Below are 23,934 nucleotides of genomic sequence, written 5' to 3'. Positions count from 1 at the left end.
ACATCATCCTTCTTGCAGAGCCTACAAAAGACAGAGAGCCACCACTGCAAACACACTGATGGTGAGGTAAATGAGAGGGAAGTATTACATCTGTATTTGCCTATTGCCAATACTCTTCACCTAGCCAATGATTTGGGCCAATCTCCAAGGTGCAGCACCCAGCTAGATGGTTCTTCAGCCGTGCAGTCACAGTCTGCGTCCACACAGACGTCTCTGCCTCCTTCTACACTGAATGACACATAGCAGATTTGGGATATATGTATCAGCTTTGCTGTAATGCCAACATTTACCTCATGCCCTACTGACTGCAGTAAGACCATGAAAAATTAAGCCCTAAGTCATACCCTATCCTTCTAATGTCACAGTACCAAAAGTAGTAATTTTGTACACAGTAATTTTGTCTTCACTGATTCAACTGATTTTCTTTCTATGCTGTTGCTAGATCTTATTTGATCCATTTTTTTTAATGTAACATTCTAACAGATGTTATTATATGATCCACAGGATCTCTGCAAGGATGTGGACCCTCCTGCTCAACCACAGAGAGCATTTTGCATCCTCTTTTCACAAAAGTCTATTGTAAAATATTTAAGGGAGAAAAAAGCCTTATTTTTATTGTATAAAACAGAACTTTGTTAATTCACTGAGTGCCTACTCAGGCACTGAAGAATTTGCAGTATTTAACTATAGATCTTTGTAGCGAACAACAAGTCCAATCATTCTGGTTGCATTATACGGAGTTCCGGGAATTCTTTGGCATGGAAGAACTGAAATCCATTTTCTTTGGCATATGGAAATAATATTTGATTTAAAGATATATCCCACAGAAGTCAGTCTTGACAAAACCCAGTTTGAATGTAAACAAGCATTTTTACATTATTTAACCTTTCCCATGCTCTCTTCATGACCAATTAAACTGTCTCATTGCTGCTGAGCTACAATTCGTGCACAAATTCTTTTCGTCACTGAGTAGATATAAAGCTCTGACAGGAGACCCAACAAAACATTACCAAATGTTCCATTTTTAGAAATGAGTCCTTTTGATTAAACAAATGATTATGGTACGAGGAATCAATAATTCCACTGTGTGAAACTGGCTAGATCTTTCACTCCCTTAAACCTCAAGCAACGCATGCTAACAAAGAAAGAATCTATAATGGTTTCACCTTCCTTATATTTAGTTATTGCTTTACCAAACATTTCATTCTGAGGCTTTTAAAAATAACATGGAGAATTTGGTGGTTTATTCTTCTATTTGCCTATATAATAAAGAATACCTCAGGATAGATGTGCTTCTATATTGAGCTAATCTTTTTTTTCCTGTTATTTCTATGATTTAGCAATTTGAAAGTAATACCTTCCAGAGCACTTTTTCTGATAGCTGTGGCATTCTCTAATGCTACAGACTGACATAATGTCTTATAAAGCAAATAAGCAAGTTCTACATAGTTGTTTTTCTTAGTTTCTAAAGCCAAAGCAGTACTGCAATGAGTAAATCTGTCTAAAGCACAGGAAAGGGCTGGAACTCTCTTTGGTAACTTTCTTATGCTGGTACATAAAGCTCTTTCCATTTGGTCACCATCCTCTTCAAAACTGACCATTCATATTTGTTTATCCGCATTTAAAATCTTTAAGTAGCATACCAAAAAATAGATCAAAATCAGCCTCAAGATCTAGTTCCTCCAAAACATAGTTTACAAGTAGTAAGAACATAGAATTATCTTGTTAAAACAAAATTATATATATACATATTAATGCCTTACTTCCCCTGAATTTTTAAGCAGGCTTAAAAATTGAAAACAGCTGTCATCGTCTCCTTTGGAAATCAAAGAAAAAGATTTTAACAGACACTTCTAGAACAGAAGATAATGGCTGAACCCTAACGCACAGCATTGTGACCAGCTCTAAATGCAAGACACAATAGAATTGCTCACTGAAGTTCTGCCCATTTCTGCTTGTACTTTTGATTCCAGGAAAATTATACAGTGAAATGAGTCTGCAAACAAGCCTCTGCATAACAAATAGATATGGAAGGGTGTGTGTACATGGAAAATGAACAAGAGTTCAATTTTCAGACTGCAATTATTTTGACTTCTGATTGTGTAAGCTGTGTATCTTCAATGAGGTTGCAGTCATGCCGGAAGCATTTCCCAATGAATTCAGTCCTTATTCTCCAAAAATGTCTGCATTCATTATTTATTTATTTATTTTAGAAAGGCTTCTCGGAAGAGATTCCACATTCATCAAAACTCTAGGCCTCTTCCAGCCTTCTCCTGAGTTAAAAATACTCTATCACTGGAACTGTTGTGCATAAATCTTAAATACTTTTGTTCCAAGTGACATCATAGACGCTTAGAACCAAATCTCTTCTACCCACTTGATGGGCCTTCCAAGTAAAAGCGCTAGGATTTATTTTACTTATTTCTCTTAAACACTGATGCTAAAGCCATGAATGAGTCCATAAAAAGAATGAAAGCACTTTATGAGAAATGTTTACTTGGCCTGACAGCAAGAGACAGGGATGAATAACATCTTTACGCCACAGGACATGACTCGGTCTTGCTGAAAGCAGCTTTGAGTAACTGGGCTTTCTTAACTTGGCAGCACTGAGCAAAAAGATGATTTTGATCTATTTCTCAAAATACTGGAAACACATTGGAAATCATAGAGGTAGATTTCATAGAAGAAGCAGCTGAGTCAGAATTTGTCGCAGCATAAATTGAGACTCTCAATTCAAACTTCTGTTGGTGCTTCAAAACGATATCAGACACAAGTACCTTATTCTTACTTCTGAGTTATTCTCATCTTCTAATCACATCACCATCCTTTTCTATTAAACTCTGTTCATTATTTCTGCTTCCTGCAACTGTTTAGTGCAATTCTTTGAAACATTTAATCTTCACACACTACATTTATTCAAGTTGACCAAGGCTGCAGCACTACAAAGCAGAGAATCCAGCCTTCAGTATGCATATTAATTCTGAAGAGTTACTGGGCCAGCTGGGAATATAAAGGAAACAGTCTACACACAAATATGGAGGATAGCCATTATGATTTCTGTAGTACAGGTGCAGGATTGGATCTCACAAAATGTTATCTACAGTATTGGCCATCTCAATATCAGAATGAAACGCTTGAACTTCCCTTCCTTTCTGTTAGAAATAGACTGAAATATGCAAGGCAAAAACTTAGTATCATTTCTGATAGTTGCACCTCCGCTTAAACTCCACATCTATTTCCCTGATATTTAAGCCTTCAATCATAATGAAACTTTACTCTTCTGTTTTGCTATTCAGTCACAATTCTAATCAGTTCTAGACATGTGTATCTCCATCGCTAGCATCTGATACACTGAGCTGTAGAGGTAAAATTACAAAATTCTCTTTTCAATAGCAGTGGCCCCTGATCTATTACAAAAAAAACAAACTTCCATCTCTAAGCAACTGATCTCTTAGCAACAAGAAGCACCTGCATAAAAGATGCCACAGAGAGTGATCACCAGAAAACCTACTCAGATCTTTACAAGAAGAACATCAGTAAGAAAGATAGCACTCTGCTGGTAAAATCCAGAGGAGGACACAGGTAATTTTTTAATTCATATACTGTATTTACTTCAGACTGTGTGAATGGGACATTACAGAAATGTGGGTGCGATTTTTTAATTTTGTTTTTGTGGAGTAAGGATACTTTCTGCTGATTTGATTCGACTTTCTGTAATTAACTTTGTATGGATGACGTTGTCAGTATCCAAATAGATTTTTTTGATGGGAAGATCTGCAGATTTTAAACCAAATTCTTGGCATTAAAATTACAAACTGTTAAGTGTATGGTCATTTTTCTACAAAGTTTCTTGTTTAGGAAAGAAAGTACAACATTCTTGCTGAACAGTAATCCTTAGAAACTTTCCACCTGATTCAAACCTTCAAAGTGCTTCTATTGCATCAAGCGCTATAACTTTTAAGTTCTTTTAGGTACTAACTCTGCTGATTTGAAACAGAAAAAAGAAAACATGTCCACTGCCTCTGTGGACTCTGATTTCTCTTCACAGAGGACTGAATTTTGCTCCATTCACTACACTTCATGTAATGATGCAAAGCATGACAAAGTTAAGGTATGATACATAGGACAGAACAGACACTGACAACTGTTAAATGCAAACAGCAAGTTAACAGCTGGAGCTGCAAATTTTGTCAGCAAATTTGGAAAAAACAGCATTTCCAGGTTTCATTGACAAAGGAGAGAAAAACTGAATTATCAGTGAAGTTTAAAAAAAAAAATCATTAAGTGAGACAGGTCTCGACATGGTTTGTTCTCTCATGATTTGCTCTAGCTTGGTTAGTACTTGCTGTGGGGAAGTGCCAACTTTCTTTAAACTTCTGCATCTTAGCTAATAATTGTTTCTGATGATAAAAGGTATTTGAAAGGAAAATGGTTTGAGAGTATTCATACATTCTTCTTAATCTTGCTTTTTCCTCAGAAACATAATTTTTCTTCCAGGTTAATTTACATACTCTGATAGAAAACTTGATATTTCTAGCCAGAAGTCAAGAACTGAAGAGTTACTTTCCATACACAGCGATCCCTTCTGTGTCAACTAACTTTTTGCATATGTGGGCTAAAGTATATGCTAACAATATGAGTATCACAGCAGAGATGTAATTGTGGCACAAAGAGCTGCCCTCAATCTACCATTGACAAATAAAGCCACCTGCCTAATAGTGATAGCAAACTGATAATAGTTATATGCACAGAAAAAAAAAAAAAATCCAAAACAAAATCAATTCTTTACATGGGTCTGGTTTTGCACTCTCATAACAAATCTGATGGAAAGCATGTTAGAGAAAACATGCCTCTCCTGCCTAATTACAACTCATTTTCTGGTTTTGAGTACAATCAGAGCTTCTGGCGTTCTAAGGGAACTTTTGAGATAGACAGGCAGTAATACAGAGCCTTACCAACACTGCAGAAGTTTGTTTCTCTCTGTACATCTTTTTGATTGTATGTGCACTGACATACTTATTCTGCTTCAGAAATGTACATTCCAAATGAAACTCTTTTACTGTCTATTGTGGATAGTACTTTTCATAGACATTATGTTGGTTCCTAAGCAACAGCAAGACCCTTTGTGAAAGGTACAAGAACTAGCAAGTTATTTTTCCAAATCATGTCAGACTGTAATTAAAAGCCCATAGGAGGACATGGTCCAAGATTTAATTTCAGATCATTACTCTTCTGAAAGAAAAATTCTAATTCAAATAATTATAGATTGTTCAGGAAGCAGAAACCCTTATTGTACAGTCAATTGGGCAGCACAGAGAGTACCTTGCCTCACATTTTCACATTGTATAAATAGCTACAAGAAAATAGTACACATAATGTCCAGAAATAGGGAGACAACTCCTGAGCTGGATATGATTTGATCACATCTTTGCTGAAATCACAGCAACAAAAGCCCACTGCAAAAACTTCAAATATGCTCCTCCATGATATCTGCACGATATGTGTGATGGAACTTCCCAGCCACACCAACTCTAGACCACTGACTCAATCCCTAGAAATGGCTAAAAAAGGTAACTATGGGCAGTGTGTTTGTTCCCTAATTGGCATATTTTAGCATAGTTATACTTCTGTTCTTGTGCTAAAGAACTAATGGACTTTCAAAAGAACAAGACAACTCTCTGTGTCGAGGTTCATCCATGCTATGCATGTAGTACATCTGGTAATAACCACCCACTTTGGATTAATTCTTCAAAAGAAAGGTAGCCAAACAACAAAAGAGGTGTATTTATTTTTGTGGTTCTTAGAGTAGATGATCACTTTTACAGTAGTACTACAAATGACTTCATATTCCACAGCCACTAGTAAGAGAAGGAAGCTGCAATGTTTTATGTGGAAAAATGAAGACTTACCTGACCTGCAAAATCCAACCGTTATTTTTGTGTGACATTGGTCTATTTAAAATTTCACTTTTGCAAACTGCTTAATTAAACTCCAGTTAAACTGCTTCAGATGCTGTTATGGGGCACTAATACTTGGAAATTCATAACAAGGCAGATTCTTCCCTTCCTGACAGCTGAAATACTGCTGAAAAAAGGATTCTAGGACTCAAGAGTGGGTTTTGTAGTACTCTTATCAGTTCCTTCTCAAATTTATCATTAAATTCAGCACTGATTCTGTAAAATATTCTATATTCTGTTTTACTATGAACTAAATACACAGCTTGCCCTTCTACTGACATAGCCATTGAGCACCAAGCTCTAGCAGTAAGGATGGGGATTAATACAGTTTCTACTTAGATACATGGAATTCTTTACTGTGAAATCCTGTTATCATTCACTAAAACACCTTTTGCAGAGAAAAGTGCTTAACAGAATCCTGAACTTTCTCAGTGTTTCAGTCTCAAAGATCTGTGATCTATAGGTCCCTCTGCTGGTGGGTGCTTCACAGCCGTTAAGCTCTAAAATCACCTGTATGTGCTTCCAATTAATTTATGTCACAAAAGCATTTCCTTATAAGCTTCTTTCCTCCCATTCTCTGGCTTTGAAAGCTTCCTTCCATCCCCTGCTCCCGTATAAGCAACAAGCAGAACCAGCAAAACCCTCTTATCAGACAAATACCTCATCCAGCTGCAAGGGGAAGAAAATGACCCAGAGAAGATTTCAAGATTAAATAGGCAAGAATAGTGAAAGCTTCTTCCGTGCACCTCAGATGTGTTCCATTTCTGCTTACTATCAAAGTTTACTTACTGAATTTTTAGTTTTTCTTGAGGGATTTTCTTCATAGAAAATGAATATAGGCAGGACAAATAGTTCAGCTCAAGTATTTGCAAGATGATTTTTCCATTGCCAAGCTGACTTTTCCAACAAAAAAAATATTTGGAAATTCCAAACCTGGAAGTGTTCTTGGATTGTATTTATCAAACCGAGGCTAAGAATTTCTCAGTGCAAGTACTGTCAATTGCTTGTTTTCAAAACTAATGGAGCCACATTTCCTAATGCTTCATGTGCTTCAAATAGGTTCCAGAGTATAAAATGGATTAAAAAAAAAAAAGTAGTAAGGAAAGTAGTAAGGAAGCAAACTTATGTGCTTTAAGCATAGCCATTTCTACAAAGCTCAGTAAAAGGAATTGGATTAGATAAGACCACCCTATGATTCTAGCTACATACGCACATAAGTGGTAACAAAAATAGTACTCCATACCATTTAAAGCTAACATTTTCGCTTGTATTATTATGGAAACATTACCATTAGTGTGTAGCAGTATTTATTGTTGAAAGTAGCACATAGTTACGTGATTTTAAAATCTTTCTGATGACAAAATACTTTTTCAGATCATGCATGACAGTACAACAGCTGAACACATACAGAATATGTACATATCACAAGAGGGATGCTGGTAGCTATTGGAACTGTGTGCACACTTCTGTCACTTGGTACACCATGTCTTGGTTAACATGGACTATAAAAATGGAAAGACTTTCATAGCAATTATCCAGAATACAGGAATGTTACAAACACCTACAAGGTTTTGAGCCACTGCTGCTACCTTCAGCATGGTTTGGTCTGTACTGCAAACATTTTGACTGAAAATACCAAATTCTCACTGTCTAGAAAGCACCTATCGCATTCTTGGCATAGTTTAATGTGATGATAGCACCCAGGGTTACTACAAAGTTAGCCGTTCTTTCATCTGTGAGACCAAATCACAAGATAAAAGAGAACGCTTGCTGAAAGTAAGGCAACAGAAAGCTTCCTATTAAGGAACTACATTGCTCCTGGGAGGAACAAAGAAAACATTTTTCTTTTTAGAGCAGAATTAAGAAAATGCTTTATTACCTTATTACAGAGCAGATGCAGGTAGCATCTTTCTAAAATCTTATGCAAAATTTTCTCACTTATATCATCACATCCTCCTTCTAATACGTTGCGATTTAAAATCAAAAACTGGCAAAATATTTTCAAAGCAATCCTTCTGCTCCCACTGTACATCCCAGTGCTGTCCACCTGCTTACTTTTCCATGCTGCTCAAAGTGCTGGCCACTACCTGTAGGACCAGATAATCCATAGTCGTTTTTGTTATAGCAGAAACTAATTTTCTCAAAGCATTCACCAATAGAATCACCACAAAGAAATGCAATACTCTGTACTCCACTCAAAGGTTGACTATAAAATTTATATATGTTACTTCAAACTCCTGGATCTACAACATGAAAAACTAATATAAGCTTTCTGGAAATTCAAGTATTAATACAGGCATTATAGAGGCATTCAGTAAGGAAGGAGGCTAAGAAACAGAGGTAAAAGCCCATGGATGAACTCATTCAATGCTTCCACGTGTGCTGAGAGTTTAATTTCTTGTGTTTTGGTTAGCAATTTGCAAGGAGTAACCCTCAGTACTGACCAGCCAAGCTAATGCTGGAGATGAAAGACCTGACAGCCAAAGCATCCAAAAGCAAGCTTCCATATCAAGGTCAGAGAAGTTTTGTTATTTCCAGCCAAAGAGAGTGTTTGCTGCATGTCTCTTTCAGCCTGTGATATAGCCTGTCCTGGCAAGCAGTCCAAGTCAGTCTCGTTATAAAACACAGCTACCTCAGAGGTAATTTGCTCATTTACAGGGTCTCCAGCAGGTTGAAAGGTACCAAGCAGATCTGAATAGAGCTTCCAGCTTTAAAAAAAAACCTCTGCCTCTTTTCCCATTCTCTCTCTCCCTCTGTCTAAAGCAAAGCAGAATCATTTGGAAAAGATGATACCAGAAACTTTGAATCCACTGAACTACTACACCAGCCTGGTACCAGACTTGATACCAGCTGCCACAGTGCCTATCATCATTCTCATCTGCGTTCTGTTTCTAATATGGAATCATGAAGGAACATCATCAATACCAGGTAAGGTAACTCCATGGCATTGCCTAACAGCTGCCAAAGTATTTTTGTTGTTTTTCAAATTTAAATAAGGAGGGAATGCTGAATAATAATTATACACAGCAAAGTTTTCTAATAATAATGTAGATGTTAAAGGAACTGATGAAAGAAATCAGGCTCTATTTAACCTTACCACTTCCCTAACAAACCTGGCCTAGCCATGTAAATACATCATTTTGTTTTGCTTCTATTGTTTATCTGCTAGAAATATACAATGTCACCTGACAAATTCTACATGTTCATATTTTCACGTGCATTACAAATTCCTATTTTTTACATGTTGCATGCTTAAAGCTCACTGAATTATCTGCACTAGAATCAGACAATACTATCTGGCAATTAGATTTGAGCAGATTTTTGTTTTTTACAGACATTGCAGAGGCAAGTTAAACATCCTGTGAAGAAGAAAACCCTCCTTTTATAAAGGATTCAATAGCCATGCTAATTCTGTAATGTTCACTCCACTTTCTCCTTTTTGTTGTTAGGACATTCAGTGCTGAGTTACTGTAGGTTCTAGCTGATAACTTTAAGTGCTCTTTAATCCTTTTTCAGCTCCTATTTCAGCACTAAAATACTCTTTCCTCTAAATATCTATTTTCTTATTCTAGTATTAATGACTAAGACAAATATATTAAGAGAAATTAAATTAATTATATTTTATTATATCATGATGATATACAACTTTACAGGTGCTACTGCCAAGGTCACTCAAATGATTAATTAAAATCACAGATAAATAAGTTATTACCACCACTTCCTTCTGGTGTCTAGCCATTGTTCATCCAATTGTAAGCAATCTCAAAGCAACAGTTTGAAGTCACGTATAGAAATACTGAATTGAATTTGCTGTATTCACACTGAATGGCTTGTAGGTTTTCAGAGATACTAAATGAGATTCCAGCAATGTAGATGCAAGTTTCTGTAAGACAAAACTTCAAAATGGGATTTTATGTGGTGCCCAGTGCAAACCTTGACCATAATGCAAAAACAGTTTCCAAAGGGGTGAAGTTTGGTGGCATATTCTTGTCCATGAACTCTTGACAAGAGAAATATTTCTTACTTTTCCCTTAGGGCCAGGATACTGTATGGGAATTGGGCCTCTCATTTCACATGGGAGATTTCTCTGGATGGGAGTAGGTAACGCCTGCAACTACTACAACAAGACATATGGAGAATTTGTGAGAGTTTGGATCAGCGGTGAAGAAACATTTATAATTAGCAAGTAAATCCTTATTTTCTATCTTCAATTATATGAAAAAGTGGTTTCATAGATTTAACAGCATTTTTGCTACATTTTTTCTGATGTAGAATTGAAATAACTGCTTTACAAAATTATCATAACATAATCCTTTTATTCCCTGTTGCTCACAGATCTTTTTCTAATCTTTTGGTTTTTTAGAGACTGCTATTGAGGTCTCTACTAAAGACTACCACTGGATGGAGTCTCTCGTTTTCTAAGAGGAAAGGAACAGAAAGATTTATAACCCAATCCTAAAAGATGCTTACAGCTTACTATTGCATTTAATATTAGGATGACACATTACACATGATTGCTGATTGATCGACTGCCACACAGCTTTAAACCAAACTTTAGTTTCCTGTGTTAAGATTCTCCTTAAAATGAGAGTAATGCTTGAAGATTATGGCTCCAGTTCAGCAAGGTAATTAAGCAAAAGCAGCATTACAGGATCATGAGTAATTCCACTGCAATTACTGAGATTACTCCTAGAATTCAATTACATAGAGTACTAATAAATAATTAAATAAATAGCACTAAAGAAAAACAGTAGTAAAAGATTTACTGTGCAAAATGAATAAAAAAAATATTAGTAATATCAATCAATGCATATTCAGCATTATGTAAAGTTTTATGAAAGACAGTGCAGGAAAGGCAACTCTTACAGGATTTTCTAGGAGTGCTGCGAAGAAACAAAGCAATATGGAGAACTAATATCTAACTTTAAAAAAACCAAAAAAAATACAAAAAAGCACCTTTTTTCAGAGTGCTTCATAAATTCACTCCACAACTAAACAACATCCCGACTTCAGTGCATAATCCTCCCTGTCTTGACTCCTATCCCTATCCTATATTCGTTCACTTGTGCCACATAACATATATCTTTTAACCACTGCTTATGCAAAACCATGGTGAAAACCCAGCACTGATGAAATCATTAACAAAATTCCCATTTATCTTTCCTAGCTGGAAAAATAAAATAAAATAAAATAAAAATTATTAACCCATTGAAATTTGGTCCACAGAGAATGCAAAGCAGTTTAGAACCTTATTATTTCATTTCCATCTAATTTTACTTCTTTTTTGTTAGCTTTCATTTAATCAGGTCTTCATCATGTTGGCATTGCTAAAATGCTAGCTCCCTCTAAAGGAAATATCTCACAGCAATAAGGTTAGTCACAACATGTTGGCCAACACATTTGAAAACAAACCTTGTAAGCTGTAAAAACAGAAGTATGTATATGCTGGATTTATCCATATTTCTATTTAGGAATATCCTTCCTGCATACTTGGTTTTAGGAAAAAGAAATAAATCTTTTTTCAATCTAATATATTTTTGTATGAATAATTCTACTCGATAATATTATGATGCTGCATACCAAAAGATCCAACTACATTTAGGCCTCTGTACATGTCCAGGCATGACCAAATAGTTACACAATTATAGCTGAAGTTTAACATGTATCACGATGAATTTATTAACAGCCTGGTTAATTTTATTCATCATAGAGAAACTGAAGTCTCCCAACACATATACTAAATGCATAGAATGAAAGTAGGAAACATAATCCCTCAAATCTGCCAAGTTACTGCCTTTTTCTTACTCAAGGAAGTAATAGATAACCCCATCTCACTCCAAATATAATATGCTGTTTGCAGCAAACCACTACATACAAATTAGAAGCGTAGATGAATGGATAGATTGATGGATATATACCATTCCTCCCAAAATATTGGCCAAGGATTACAGAAATTGATAGGATACAATGGTTAATACATCTGGAAATGCAGACAATCAACTGCAGTGAATGTTACCATAAAAGGAACACAAAATGTACATGGATGTAAAACACATCATCTTCAGTTCCACTGCTTGATTTTTTCCCTGGTATGCGTGCTATCCATCATAATTTTGCTCAGAATATAATCTGCAATTTTCTAGGGCAGTGTTACTCAGCCTGATATGAACACTAGAGGGTCTGAGGAGATCCCCTGTAGTGATTTTTAAAAGCACACATCAGTTATTGGTAGGAATGAGTTATAGATGTCCATCCACAAAAAAAAAAAAAAAAAGAACTACTAAAATTAAAAGAAATCAATTTAAAACACTGACTTAATGTTAGGAAAAGAATTTCACTACGTAAGCCTGTATACATCTGTCACTATTTTACATCATTTTCTAAAATATCTGATACTGGTTATTGCCTGAGAATATGTGTGGATCCCTATTAGAAATACAAGTTGTAGAAGTACAAACACTATTCATATTAAAACCTTTTGGTGACCATTTGTATTTTAACTGAGGAAAAAAACAAAAAAACAAAAAAAACAAAACAAAAAAAAAAAACAGGTTTAAATCTGGATAGAATGCATTGTTGCTCTAATATAAATTCTGAAGCCATTTAATCGTTTTTTTAATCATGTCATAGGAGCAAAATGTAAGGGGAAGCATAAACTGAGAATACAAGTCAACACTTCTGAGAGCACCAGAAAAAATATTCTATGAACAATCACTGAAACTGAATTTTACTGTTTTATTTTCTTTTCTCCCCACTTCTCTTTCCCAGATCCTCAAGCGTATTCCACGTAATGAAACACTGGAACTATGTTTCTCGATTTGGGAGCAAGCTTGGATTACAGTGCATTGGCATGTATGAAAATGGGATTATATTTAATAACAACCCAGCACACTGGAAGGAGATCCGACCCTTCTTCACCAAGGGTAAATCAGTGTGCATTAACACCATGGCACTCTATCACACGGTCTGTTTCTTTCTGAAACGTTGTGTGTCCTTTGCATAATTGAACTAGAAGGGCCAGTTCTCTATGATCACAAAACACTTTTTCACACATACTTTCACATTTACTGTGTTTGTTATGGTATTTGAAAAGTAATATATATATATATGATGCCTACAAATAATGTATAAAAATAATTGAAATTTCAAGTCCAGTATTCACATTAGCTCAGCTGACACTTCCATAAATGTATTTAGCAGATTCTGTCCAAGTTTCTGTCCATACTTTCTATGATATTCAGGCCTTTCCTACTTGATTTTGCAATTTTAAACTATCAGCAGCTCTGTGATATCTGAAGACAGTAGAAAAAAATACTTTCCTACTTATTCCTAGAAGTACTAGTTCTCTCAATTTACAAAGCAGACAGCCTCTCTTCTCAACTGCAAATGTACAACCCCTCTCCACATGTATTTGATAAAATAACGTACTCCAGGCAATTACAGAAGTCCTTACATGGAAAAGTAATTTAATTAGAGTACCTGGGGCACTCAGCACTGAGTCTATTCCAGCTAAAGCTTGTCATAAAATCCTACTGAATTATACAGCAGAAGAACATTTGGGTTCTTGAAATGAAAAGAAAAAGAATATTCCTCATGACAATATCTCCAGCATCCATAGGTGAACAGACAAATATTGACTAATGCACAGTGTTCTACTAGAGCAAGCTTCAATATGTCCACCGAAACACCATAGGTTGCCAGCAGCTTATTGCAAAGCTTCCATGGCATTTACCCAGGAGATGTGTTCCCAGGAATGCTGATTGTCCTCCCTGTGAGCCCCCCAAGCCAACATCCCTGCTCAGGGTACTTGTGAGCAAGACAGGCTGCCCACAGTGCCTGTACAGTGGATATGTACCTCCTGCACCAAAAAGCAGCACTATTAGTGCCAAACACCTAATGTGCCACGAACCCAGCACTAAATACAAAGTGGCCGAATGCAAGTGAAGTTTGGTCTTTGTGTTTGTTGCCATTCTAACTAAAAATGCAGAATGATTTTATTCCAGTCACTTAAACTACAATTTTATTTATTTTACTAAGTTGAAATTGCTAGCAAATTAATAATAAGGTATAAAACTTAATCAAGCTTTTGATCATCTTGCACCTATGTATTTACAGCCCTGTCTGGTCCTGGCCTTGTGCGCATGATAGCCATTTGTGTTGAATCAACAATTGTTCACCTGGACAAACTAGAAGAAGTGACCACTGAAGTAGGAAATGTCAATGTGTTGAACCTCATGAGAAGGATCATGCTCGACACATCTAACAAGCTCTTTCTAGGGGTCCCTCTGGATGGTACTATCAGCTTTCTTTTATACTTCAGAGGCATAAACAAGAAATGTTCATTGACATCGCTTAGAGTTGTTGTTTCAGAGAACAGAACAAGGACACACTATTATATCACTAAATGATTTATTGAAATTGATAAGTAATTCTAATCATAAGAATATTTTTGGATTGAAAATAGATACTTTGCTTTTCAGAGGTTTTTAATGGTACAACTCCAACATTATCACCATGTAATGCAAATGGTTGCAATTAAATTAATCCAATCTTCTCTCTGCTTCTTTCACCCTCAAACATATTTGACCAAAATAATATTACCACGATACACAAATTAACACATTTCAACACTCTGCAGGAGAGTTCTACTTCTGCTCTCCCATGGGAGAACACCTCTGGTTGAGGCACCATCTCCTTTTACCTACCTACCAAGAGCTTTTACAAAGAAACATACCTCATCTGCAATGTGCTGTAACTGTTTCCTAATGGCATCTACTACAAAATGTTTATCAAATTCCTGTCAAATTAGCAGGAGCAGGGCCTCATTATTAATTTCCCTGAAGCATTTCTGCTGTTTCACTATTGAAGTTCAGATTTCATACTGCTGTTTATTTACATCTATTTTCAGAAAGTGCCATAGTACTTAAGATTCAGAGCTACTTTGATGCTTGGCAAGCTCTTCTATTAAAGCCTGACATATTTTTTAAGATTTCTTGGCTTTGCAAGAAGTACGAAGAGGCAGCGTAAGTATCAACAGTTTCTACAGGTTTGCCTAAGATTCTTTCTTTCTAGAACACCTTTCTTAAAACTGTTTTCTTAGAAAGTTAATTGTTTCAATGGTGTCTGACTGAAGACCACTTTTCTACAGACGCGGGAAAGAAAAATGCTAAGAGGCTGATCACAGGGGGCCATTTAAATTCCTTGTCTACACAGTTCTAATTTACTTACCAAAATATTAGTCATGCCAGCTAAAATATGAAACCAAGTTGAAATCACTGATTCAGTTCCAATAAGAAAGGAAAAGCCATCTTCTGGGGAGAAATTACATTTCTGATATGATCAAGTACAGACAAATAGCAGTTGCTTTTTTCCTTAAGTAAGGAATAAATAGGTTTTGTTACCTTCTTGTTTGTAAAAGCACAATCTTCCTCTTCTGTTATGATGCTCTGTGTTGCTGGTTTATACTGCATATAACGAGAAGCTTACCAGGCTTGTATTTTAGGTGTATTTACCCTCCTATAAGAAGAGTCTTTCTACAAGAATGTAGCCTTCAAATATGGTGCTTCTGCAAATAACCATGTAGCCATTGTTAAGTATACTGAACTTCTATCCTTAAATGTTTTCATGGGTATAATCTTCATGTTTTTAAACATTATCTGTATCTAATCATACACTAAAAGTCTTCAGGTATTAATTAGCATATTGGATTCTATCCACTTTCAGCAAAGATTTGAAAGGAGCAATGGAAATCTTAATAGAACAGAAACGACAAAAGCTTTCCACTGTTGAGAAGTTGGATGAGCACATGGATTTTGCATCTCAGCTGATTTTTGCACAGGTATTGACAATATACTAAAATATCGACAGCTTTGATTTTTTGTGTCCATTTTCTTTCAATGGCAATAGAGAATTTACAATTTAGAGATCACATGCCTATCAAATTCAGATAATCAAGAAGGAATACAAGTTAGTCTGCCTGAAGGAGTACCTCAAACAGGTGGCTTAAACAATATCCTGGTTATTTACACCTTAAACAGCATCCTGAAAACTACCTAGTGAAGAGCATCCAGGGATGCTCTCTAACCCCCATGTTTTATCCTGATGTATTACCTTTTAGTTGCAAAGGCTCTAAGTGCTGTGTAAATCCTATCTTGCATTATCTCTGTCAGCTCCCATGTTTCGTGGGGAAAGGTAATAAATCAGTGAGAATCTGAGATAAGAACAAAGCCTCTCTTTTCTGTAAGATCATACACACCCATTAAAACATATATTTACCTCAAACTAAAAGGAATGCTCTTTAGCAGATAAGGGATGAGACTGTCAAGACCTTCGTTTTCATTTAAATGCATACTAGGTCCATTCCAACATACTGCTTTGGGATGTTTGTTGGCATCAGGTCAGCAATCAACATTTTCCCCATTTTTTTCCCCAATTTTTCTAGAACAGAGGAGATCTGACTGCTGAGAACGTGAACCAGTGTGTATTGGAGATGATGATTGCTGCTCCCGATACTCTGTCTGTGACTCTCTTCATTATGCTAATACTGATTGCAGAGCACCCCACAGTGGAGGAGAAGATGATGAGAGAAATTGAAACTGTTATGGGTAAGCAGGCAAGGCCAGTGGTGAAGGAATGTATTTTGCTTGAGCAGTATCCTAGTTCCTCACTCAAAATCTGAAAATCCTAAGGATTTTCTTCTAACATAACTATTTGCTCTAATGTATATGTCCGCTTTATGTGGACAAATTTATTCAAGAGAAAGATGAACAAATTTAACATAAATTGTAACAGGATTCATCAGAATTGACAGTTCTGAGGGGAAAAAAATTCTCCCATGAAAGCAACATTGCAAATCACCTCAGAATTTCCAGTGAAATTATTTTTAGTTTTCCTTGCAATAGTAAAAGGGGACACTCATTTCAAATGCTTCTAAACATCAACATTTCTCAGTGTACGCACAGAAATGAAATTTCACTATGACTCCAGGATGGTAACATTAAAGAAAACTAAAACTGTTGTATCATTCTGCTGTCATCCATTTTAATCTCAAACAGGTCTCTTTAAATACTACTAATGATGAACCACTCAGAACAATCGAAATATTTTAAGGTTGTATCCTCCCTTTCTCTAGCCTTCATTCAAAGTTTAAACTCTACTGAACTACATAGAAACCAACTTCATCCAATCCTGTGCTCAGTTAAGCGCTGGCAAGCATATTAAAAAAATTGATTCCTTATTCTCTAAGGTATTTTATGACTCAAATAAAAAGCAAGAGCTATCAAAGCTTCTTGTAAATGTTTTGGCCTCTATTTCCCCGACTTGAGTTAGGAGACTGCATTTCCTTTTGTCTACTTATGGAAATTTTTCTGAATGACCCAAAACATTGAAACTGAAGGAAATTCAGAAATATTTAGGAAATCCAATCAGTGAGCCTTCATGCCACACACACTACTGACTCTTGCAAAAACTTTGAATCCTGTTAGGCATAACAGCAGCAAAATCTTCCACCAGTACACAGTGCAAAGGTTTTTTCTTACTGTACTTGGAATATAATATCAGAGGTTAGACTTAGATTCATCACTACATAAAACCTCTATAAAATCCTTATAAATCAGAGTACATAAATCTTTAAGTCAGCTAAAATAAACTGCTTTTTACCCTTACAAAGTAATGTTTTCTTCATCAAACAGTGCATAGTTTGAAGTGGCTTACTGACAACACTTTGTCCACGATTAACTTCCTAGAGTAACTGCCAGCCACTGCTATTCTGTTGCTTTGGTGCAAAAAAATTCTGATTTTACAAATGTCATTTGAGAGAACATACAATAGACTCTGAATTACATTAAATCCTTTTACCAAGAAACACTTCAGATTTCAAACCATTCCAGAAAACACCAAGTTGCATCCTGGTCTTCCTTTATACTTCATAAGTATTATGGGAAGAGCAGTTGCCAGTGAAGACTGAGGCAAAATTATGTTGAGTACCTCAGCCTTCTCCTTGTCCATTGTTACCAGCCTGCCTGTATTGCTCACTGGTTGGGGGTCAGTTATCAAAAAGAAAGGATACATAAAACTACACAGAAACTGATGGGTATTTCCTACCATTTCAGGAACTGAAAATCTTCCTAAAATACTTTGGAATTTGTATGATGAATCTTAGAAATTCATAACCAACCGCATCACCATTTGTTTTATTCCTGAAGGTGACAGAGATGTACAGAGTGATGACATGCCAAACCTCAAAATTGTGGAGAATTTTATTTATGAGAGTATGAGATACCAGCCAGTCGTGGACTTAATCATGAGAAAAGCTTTGCAAGATGATGTAATTGATGGCTATCCTGTGAAAAAGGGGACAAACATTATTCTCAACATTGGACGTATGCACAAGCTGGAATTCTTCCCAAAACCAAATGAGTTTTCTCTTGAAAACTTTGAGAAGAACGTAAGTATTCCATCTTATTTCCTACAGGATATTGGATATTACTTGTTGACAATGCATTTTCCTCCTATTTTGATCAAGACCTTTGAGACCAAGTTTTTCCCTTTGATTAAGGTCCTTTCTACCCAGGTGTATATCCTGATTATTACTGTTGTTTTTATTAGAGTTCATGGACATTTCCCTGTCAAAGAGTCTTATCATTCAAAAATAATAACATCACAGAAAACAAAAATTTTTGCAGACATCTCAGTTTAAAAATTTCGCTGAAAAATGTCCAAGACACACATCTTTACCACCATCTCTGATGCTAGGCATAATAGAGAGGATTTAGGGAGCAACAGCCATGTAAGCAGTACGTAAAGAACTGAGGCGGTGCAAGGGGTCTCTGGTGAAGTGAAGCAGTATAGTAATTCCCAAGAGACAGACTCTAGCACCTATTCTGTTTATTAGTAAAAATAAGCAAACACTAAGTAAAACCACACATTTTATAGACTGAATTGGCAATCCTAAATTTTAATCAGCTCATTAACACGAATCCTGGGTAATACTGTCCCAGTGCAACACACCATTTAATCTACGTTTTGTTCCCCAAAGAATTTTTTCTATTTGCAATCCCCTACTACTGGAAATCATTATTGAGATTGTTTCTACTCAGAACTCTGCTCTTCTGATTACTGATTAAACAAATTGTTATCCAAAAATACATTTGTTCAGCAGTAATCTTATGGAGAAATTAAAAATGCACTGAAGAAAGACAGACCAGTTCCATAGCAAATTTGGCTCCTTGTTTTTGACTGTTAACCATGCAGGTAAAAATGAAAGAATGAAAGATAAGTCATAATATATGAAATATTAACCATTGGTAAAGCACAGCTGTGAGGCAGTTAGCTAGATATCTAGAAAAAAATAGCCAGCCATGCAGGAGTGGAAGGCATTACCAATTTTCCAATTAAGGAAATCTCAGCTGTGCAATGTTAGCCTTTTTTCACAGATGCACAGATTTTCATGGTATATAAGCATCCTCTTTATATGGTCTAGTGGCCTGTCAGGTATTAATTAAAGTTGTATGATGCTAAAGGGTTAATCCTTTCTACGGCTTTCATAACTCATTTTGACCAACAGAATAATAAATCTGAATTCATTTTATTACCAGGCAAAACTTCTTTCCCTAAGATGTTAGAGGATGCTCTCATAAGTGTTCACAACAAGAAATTTCAGTTCCAAAGAAATAAAGAGCCACTGTGATACTTGAAAAATAGTCAAACACCTGAAGACAATTAAGAAATGAGGGGGGGAAGTTATGTATGCTCAAGCCAGAAACAGAAAAATCAAGGGTAGCATAACTGATTCAGCTTACTGAAGTAACTACTCAGTGTGAATAGATTCCATTTTGCCATCCATTGTTTTCATTATAGACATTTCTAGAAGAATGGATTTCTTGCTTACTTTATAAGCACACTTAGCTTCTAAAAATATTTCCCCTTGACCAAATATTTAACCACACATTTTCTAACTGACTTGATGTAACAAAAATTATGTTTGCCACATAATTATTCTAGTGAGCACAATTCTCTCACAGTTCTCTAAGTGAATAGCAACCCACACCATTATTTATTAGATGACATTGTTAGAATCTAAATATTTTTCCATTTTCACAGGCTGTCCGCTTGCTATTGAGCTGTACTGCCAGCTGCTGCACTTGCTTTGTATTATGAGCATTTGTATTTAACTATCATTTCTCAAAAAGTATATATCTCAGTTTATTTGAAATTATCTAAATGGGGAAAAAAATTATCAGTGTAAAAAATTAGGGGAAAGAATTTCCCTAGAAAATCTAATATGAATCCTTCAGTATTCCAACATAGGATTCAATAGGAAATCAGAAGCAAACAGCTAACATTCATTAATGTATTTTACAATTAAAAAGAAGAAAGAATTTACCTAATTGCTTGTCTTTATTCATACTAAGTGCCTTGGTACATCATAAGCAGTAACATGCACATTTCTGGGGTCTGTTGGATAGTCATCTATTCAGAGTTGCCAAAAGTAGCCGAAATTTTCTGCGCACTCTTCAATAGTTCCGGGAATCTTAAATTCCACATTTTAGTAGATAGAACAGGAGATAATTGGTTCATAAACGTTAGATAAAATTTTTAGCATCACAATTTATGAGAAAATTGCTCATTCCTCAGGATCACATTTTGAAAACTGGTATGTAGCTTTATGATCAATGTTACATAACACATTAACATTTAGCTTAGACATGTATGAACTTTATAAGAAATTAATTCAGAAGAAGTTCAGAAATGTACTTTAACATACATTAGAGTGAAACCTTCCCTCTATTCACAGCCTGTGGTAAAATCCCTGTAGTTCTCAGGGGACAAGCAAAATGAAATACATGACAGAATCCAACTGCTTCAACTTCACCTTTCCTGCTACCTTTGCATTTGAAATGGTATAGTAGTTATTTCCTGTATTTATTTCCATATTTTGGCTTGATTTGTGTGGGAGGACAATTCAGTAACAGAAAAAGCAGTGTGAAGTCGACATACCGTCATTATAAGGAGGGAAGTAATTTTTCCTAAAGAGGTTCTTTCCATGCTTCTTCCCCCTCCATAATAGGTTTAGTATAGATTTCCATCATTTTTCGGAGCTTATCAAGAAAATTTTGCCTTAAGGTGTATTCCTTGTGTTATTCTGTGCAGGTTCCATCACGCTATTTCCAGCCATTTGGATTTGGCCCTCGGGGTTGTGTAGGAAAGTTTATTGCCATGGTAATGATGAAAGCAATCCTGGTGACACTTCTGAGACGGTGCAGAGTACAGACAATGAAAGGAAGAGGACTTAACAACATCCAGAAAATGAATGACTTATCCATGCACCCAATAGAAAGGCAGCCTCTGCTGGAGATGGTTTTTACACCAAGAATCACAGACAAGGATCAGAGTGACTAAAGTGGATCAGTATTAACATTACAGGGTGTTCACAGCCACTTTAAGAAATGCCCTTTGTTCCCAGGTAAACATTTGTTGCAACTAAAACACTACACCAACTATCCACTCGTTTGCCTACACAACACAACATGTTCTGGCCATGAATTCCATTGCAAAGTAATAAGACCAAATTCTCAAAATAGTCCTGTTGCCAGGTGATGCCACACTATCCCTGACCACTTAAACCATTGTTCAGATGAAGTAATGCCTTGCTTTTCAAACGTCACAAGGTCAGATATTTGAAGGCTAAAATCCCTGCCTGCTGCTTGCTAAATTCTAAGACTCGTTTTTGGCTTCCAATTGCCCTCCTCCCCATCCCCCCAATGTCTCCAGATGGACATAGTAGTACTTAGTGTGAAAGTTCTAATCATCTGTTTTTGGAAACTTCTGAAAAGTATTAAATTTGACTTTAAGACTATGAAATGGTTTAAACTTGGTCCTTTACAGAAGAGCTATGTAAATACCCAAGTTTCTTGCTGAAAATGGAAAACATGGAAATTCGTAGGGTATAGCTTGAAATTTGTTGGCATCTCTGCTAGCCTGATGATGAATTTCTTCTTTGGTCAAGAAGAAAAAGACTTTCTGGGTTTACTGCCAGCATTCTTTGGCAAAGATTTTCCATTTTGAGTAAGCTTCAGTGTGCTTATCACATAACCTAAAGAAAGAGATTTTCAGGATAAAGTGCCTTGATAAAACTCACCAAGGAACAAAAGTTTTATATTCAACTTTTCCTCCAAAGTCATCTAATTCTTATTTTTTTAAAACTATAAACAGAAAAAATTATATACTTATTTAGGAAACTTAATTATGTTAATTAACCTGGTCCCTTGGATCACTGCTCTCAGGTACAGGTCTGACAGACAAAGATTTATTCAAGTAGCATACAAAAACTACTCACAACCAATAAATAAATGTTCGTTCCAGTCAAGGGTAATGAATTAGGTCAGAATGGAATTGCTGATGAACTTAAGAGCTGCACATTTAAATCAAAACAGCATATAAGTAGTCTACAGGAATTTATATATACATATATATTTATATATGTATATATATATTTATATATATATATTTATATATGTATATATATGTATATATATATTTATATATGTATATATTTATATATACATATATGATATATATATATCAGACTTAAAAGTAGAATGAATTATTGTAGCTAGGTTACTTTTATAGCTTCTCCATGTGATTGGCACAGTACCCAAAAATGACACAACGAAAGCGTAGTCTCTTACCACCTGTGAATATGGAGAAATCTGTGTATTTGAAGATGCATATAAGTTGAATTTCCATCTTTTTTGTCATTAAGAGACAAAGTGGCATGAATATTTGGAATATCTTGTGTAATCTCATTCTATATCCTTTGTAGCTTTTAAACTAAGAAACTGAGTCAGCTGGGGAAAAGAAAAAAGTCCACCGAACCTTCTTTCACTTGGGAATAACCTGCAATTTTACACACCTTCATTTATTTCACACACAAGTATTTTGAACAGCCATCATTTACTCTTTAGTTTCTGAGTTATAGGTTCAGAATAAATTTATTCTCAAGGTTGAAAATAATAAATTCCTTACCCTACTTTTACATTAGAATTTAAAATTAATTACATGAAATCATGTAGGTAGTTGAAAATCATACTCTGCTCTGATTTCTTAAATATATACTGTTAAGTTTAAAGGCTGGAATTTCAGACGCTGTTGTTATTCTTTGAAAGAAAAGCAGTTTCAGTTTTTTTACTTTGTCAGCAAAGCTGCAGAATTATTTTGCACTGTAATTCAGATTCACTTTCTCTCATATGCTTTGCAAATAGTGATTCTGGTCCTCAAGTTTCTGTAGAAGTTATTTTTGCCCATATTTTGACAATGGACCTGTTTGTTAACCAGAGCTGCTATCTAATCTGATCCCAGTCCTCCATGCCTGTTCTATGGCTGTCATACTGTGGTCTATTTGCATGAACATTTGCATGATGGGGCCAATTTCACCACGTATGTTTGAGAACAGTAATTGATGAAACAGCATTTCAAAGCTTACCATGTGGACACAAATGATTTAAATCTTTGAGATGTATATATGCCATTGTATATAACTAATTTTAAACTGTGTTTTATTACCAGATACTGTAAAAGTATAGGTGACCTTTACAGCTGTATCAAATCTCCTATCAAGTGACTACGTTCTGTTTATTAACACAGATCAAACCTGAAGACTGTTTAATACTTCACTGTGATTATGCGCTGCTCACAGCACATAAATGTAATACTTTGTTCTAAAATAAGTGATCATCAAATAAAGTCTGTGTGCACAAAATCGTGCTTTAAATTATGTTTCATCATGTTTTCCTAATCTAAAAGCAAAATAGATGACAAAAAAGTGTGCATGTAAGTCTATGTATGGAAATGAACTGATTATTAAAATACTCTAATATTAAAATAGATAGAGGGAGCAAATAGCATACACTACAACTCATGAGAACTCTTTAACGTTAATTCTTGAAAAAAATCTATTCACTTTCAGATATCATGAGAC

The 23,934-nt window shown here is 35.5% G+C and overlaps 1 protein-coding gene across 3 annotated transcripts; it reads left to right on the top strand.

Annotated features, from left to right (window-relative positions):
* The first annotated feature begins 3,453 nt into the window (after positions 1 to 3,453).
* Positions 3,454 to 21,818, top strand: LOC107318718 (aromatase-like). 3 transcript variants are annotated; one of them, XM_015872888.2, is made up of 10 exons: positions 3,454 to 3,582; positions 8,721 to 8,885; positions 9,993 to 10,143; positions 12,726 to 12,880; positions 14,073 to 14,249; positions 14,866 to 14,980; positions 15,681 to 15,795; positions 16,399 to 16,561; positions 18,161 to 18,402; positions 21,108 to 21,818. In XM_015872888.2, the coding sequence occupies exons 2-10, from the start codon at positions 8,744 to 8,746 to the stop codon at positions 21,354 to 21,356; spliced, it is 1,509 nt and encodes a 502-aa protein (XP_015728374.1). In that variant the 5' UTR covers positions 3,454 to 3,582; positions 8,721 to 8,743; the 3' UTR covers positions 21,357 to 21,818. The 3 variants fall into 3 exon arrangements, with proteins under 3 accessions (XP_015728374.1, XP_015728373.1, XP_032302748.1); XM_015872887.2 differs by lacking the exon at positions 3,454 to 3,582 and adding an exon at positions 8,578 to 8,596; XM_032446857.1 differs by lacking the exon at positions 3,454 to 3,582 and adding an exon at positions 8,618 to 8,635.
* The last annotated feature ends 2,116 nt before the right edge of the window (positions 21,819 to 23,934 follow it).

Source organism: Coturnix japonica, chromosome 10 (assembly GCF_001577835.2).
Source record: "Coturnix japonica isolate 7356 chromosome 10, Coturnix japonica 2.1, whole genome shotgun sequence".
Classification (NCBI taxonomy): Eukaryota; Metazoa; Chordata; class Aves; order Galliformes; family Phasianidae; genus Coturnix; species Coturnix japonica.
The sequence above is the reverse complement of the archived record's forward strand: the minus strand, read 5'-3'. Positions and strand labels throughout refer to the sequence as shown.

Coding starts and splice junctions, on each gene's coding strand:
- LOC107318718 (XM_015872888.2), top strand. CDS start 8,744: ATGATACCAGAAACTTTGAATCCACTGAACTACTACACCAGCCTGGTA. Junction 10,144..12,725: donor GAAACATTTATAATTAGCAA/GTAAATCCTTAT, acceptor TCTCTTTCCCAG/ATCCTCAAGCGTATTCCACG. Junction 12,881..14,072: donor CCGACCCTTCTTCACCAAGG/GTAAATCAGTGT, acceptor ATGTATTTACAG/CCCTGTCTGGTCCTGGCCTT.